Here is a 3,498-nt window from a genome sequence, read left to right as displayed (position 1 = left end):
ACTCTTATGTCTGTAGTCAGCATTTTGAAGCTAATTGCTTCATAAAACCAATGGGAGGACAAAGAATTCGCTTGAAGCAAGATTCCGTACCGACAAAGTTTATATTTACTGTTGAAAAACCAAAGAGGAAAGAGCCCGCTGATCGAGCAACGTTGAACACAAAGAAAACAAAAATAGAAAAATCGCAGCAGCATTCAGCCCCCGAACCGATAAACATTGAAAACACCGATTTTAAATCTGTTTCAGATGGTATGGAAACTGAACATCTCGAAAGTAAAGGTTTATTTCAAATTGTAGATGAAAACTGGGAACATCAACTTCAGTTAAAGAATGACGACATCTCATGTTTACTTGAGAAATGGCAAACTAAGTTTTTGGATATGACCATGTCGAAACAAACCGAAAGCTTTGCTGCTGACATTCTTGAAATCTTTGTTGGATTCATTGTCTTTAGCTTTTCTTTCAATAAAGTAAGACACGATATTCTGAATATTAAATGAAGGGACATCGTCCTTCGCGTCAACCAGCGAAACCCATTGTGCAGATCCAGGGAAATCACAATTGACGGTCGCCGTTTGCTCCAGTGGTTTACTTGCCGCCAAGTGTTGCCACTTCTCCGTAAAATTTTTCTCCCAACCATTTTTTATATAACTGATGACCCTGCGGCAGGTAAAACAAATCGATATAGAACTTATGCTTCGATATTCCCTTCAAGCAATGGCAATAATTATAAGGGACAAAAAATATTGCAATCTGTGTACCTTTGAGATAACTCAGCCTTCGTTGCTTCAGACCGTGCACTACCATCTTTAGCCGTCCCTTTAAGGAATGACAACCATTCTTTGAGTCTTTCTTTAGTAATATGCCGTGGGAAATTACCACTTATCAACTGCACTTTCTCCTCAGCGGAAAAAAAGGCCGCTTGTGGAAGATTTGTGGAACACTCCATAAGTTTTCCTCACTTTCTCACACAAATCTGATCGATGGTGACCCGATAGCCTCGCTTTGATGTTTACTCACAAGAATACCGCTGGATTGTTTGGGTGGCGTGCTCAACTCCGATAAGAGCTATTGCAGAAACTTTTCTTTCGAAGAAACCTTCCATTCTGAGTAAACTATACGTGAAACTTGTCAATGTGTCGAAAGAGCGTGACTGTCAATGGCAGCGATGTCGATCACGCGCGTGTGTGAAGCTGAATGAAAGTCACGCAAGTGAAAAACTGTGAGTTATGTTAACTTGTAACAGACAGTTTCCATCTCCTCTTTCTTGTTTATCACCCGTGGATTTTTTTTCCAGTGGCTGCTAAATATAATCAAGATAGGGTTTCGCTAATCTATTCCCTGTAGGGATGCACGAGAGTACCCATATTCCTGGGGCCGGAAACGGAGGTCAAGCGGATTGCGTGCAAAATACTTGCGCAATCCAGACGCGCAAACTAAGTCAGTATATAGCAAAAAGTGCGGGAAAATCAAATCGAATCAATTTTTTAGGGGGAAATTTTCCTCAAGATTCTCTTTATCTTGATATCAGCTTCTTTGTGAATCTTCGAACCATGTCATCTAAAAACATCTCTAATACCCCATTCACACCAGCAAAACATGTTTTGTTAAACTGGTTTTCATTGAATGAAAATTATAAACAGAGAACTGAAAAACTTGATTTTCCATTGGATTCAAGTACTAGCTAACTTGTATTTCCAATGTGCTACATTCAAGTCAAAAATATTCGGTTAAATAGTTTCTATGAAGAAAAAAAAAATTAAACTGTGTTTAACAAAACAACTTTTAAACATGTTTAAGCTTTGGTGTGAATGGGGCATAAGACTCTAAGTTTTGTGCCCGATATAGAATCAGCCGAGAAACTACTGCACGAACACGAAGTGGAAAAAACAACTAGTTTTGTTGTGTATTACAGCTACGGTGTTGGCAAAGGTAAGTCTTAAGTCAGAGGGGAGCCCCAGATGAACTCTGGTTACGAGATGGAATGTTAAGTGGAGGGATGCAGGGGAGTAGGGGTCATGGGGAGACCAAGTGTAGCGAACGCACGGGTAAATTTCCAGACAGTTACTCATACCATACAATTTATTCTAAACCAGTAGTTTCAAAAACATGAATAACTAAATCACAATTCAACCAACTACCGAAAAAAATAACTACGATTACAAAGCTAAACATCAAACGGCAAAAGACAACGCAAAACGTACCTGACGGTTTGGATAAAGGGACTACACGAAATACCACAAAGAAACGATGAAAAGAAAACAAACTGAATAACGATAAAGGGGTAAGTTTCTAAAGAAACTGTGGTGCTGCGTCGGTAGGAGAGTATAGCAGGTAATTTAGTGTTAACAACTGAGTTGAAAACGTAAATTAGCCAACGTAAAGGGTAAAAAAACTGACGTTTCGAGCGTTAGCCCTTCGTCAGAGCGATTGGAGGAATTGTGGGTTGTGTGTGGGTTTATATGCAGAAAGTGGAGCTACGCTATTGGTGGGAAAATGGTGACGAGAAAACAGGAATAAATTAGTTGAATGAAAAGCGCTCGTTGATTCCGTGGGGATTAAGGGTGCCGATTAGGAAAATAAATTTTTGTTCTAGTGTTTTACGGCTTTCCGAACTGCCTAGATGTAAGGAAAGGCCGCAAACTGCCATATGCTGTTTAGAATGATTAGGAAGATTAAAGTGTCTAGCGACTGGTTTGGATGCGTCCTTGTCATTTCTTTCCACGTCGCGAAGGTGTTCTCGGAATCGGTCACCTAGTCGTCTTCCTGTTTCGCCGATGTATAACTTATTGTAATAAGTGCAAGTTATGCAGTAAATAACATTGGCGGAGGTACACGTAAAGTGATCAGTGATCTTAATGGATCTCTCTACGTTATGAATGAAAGCTAAGGACAAGTTTTGCATCGTGAGCGAGCTCATTTAAAAGTTCCAGATTGGTCATTGGTTAGAAATGAACTCCTGACTAAAAAGTTGCCTGTGTTTTGTCACGTTGGAATGAAATAAGTGGGGGTTGCGAAAAGATAGTGCCAGTCTCTGAATCGTTTTGGAGAAATTTAAAATTTTCAAGAATGATAGATTAAACTGCGTGGTTGTGAGGGTGAAATGTAGGAGTAAATGGAATGCAGTCAGTGTTTTCCTTCTCAGCTGTTTGTAGTGTTGACTGTCGATCAGTTTGTTGGGCATGGTGGTGGCCCGCTTGAACGACAATGGCGCAGCTCCACTTTCTGCATATAAACCCACACACAACCCACAATTCCTCCGATCGCTCTGACGAAGGGCTAATACTGAATAACGTACTGTTCTTTTCGCGTGAGAATTTAAATATATACATACGGGCGCGGGGACTGAAGCCTAATCGGCAAATAAACTGCTGACCCTGAATTTGTTGTAACACCAAGAGGGGAGGGAGATCTAAAAACTTCCTACTGTGGCATTACATAAAAATTGCAAATGAAATCTACTCTTTATTTTAATTTTGAGAGACACTCACATTTTCT

The 3,498-nt window shown here is 40.0% G+C and overlaps 1 protein-coding gene across 1 annotated transcript; it reads right to left on the bottom strand.

Annotated features, from left to right (window-relative positions):
• Positions 1-36: 36 nt before the first annotated feature.
• Positions 37-1,027, bottom strand: LOC131781351 (uncharacterized). The gene is made up of 2 exons (XM_059097998.2): positions 762-1,027; positions 37-660 (listed from the first exon to the last, which is right to left on the bottom strand). Exons 1-2 carry the CDS (start codon positions 947-949, stop codon positions 348-350), a joined length of 501 nt encoding a protein of 166 aa, XP_058953981.1. The 5' UTR covers positions 950-1,027; the 3' UTR covers positions 37-347.
• Between the last annotated feature and the right edge of the window lie 2,471 nt (positions 1,028-3,498).

The sequence above is a fragment of the Pocillopora verrucosa genome, chromosome 6 (assembly GCF_036669915.1).
Source record: "Pocillopora verrucosa isolate sample1 chromosome 6, ASM3666991v2, whole genome shotgun sequence".
Lineage (NCBI taxonomy): Eukaryota > Metazoa > Cnidaria > Anthozoa > Scleractinia > Pocilloporidae > Pocillopora > Pocillopora verrucosa.
Note: the sequence above shows the minus strand (reverse complement) of the source record. Positions and strands in the feature narration are given on the sequence as shown.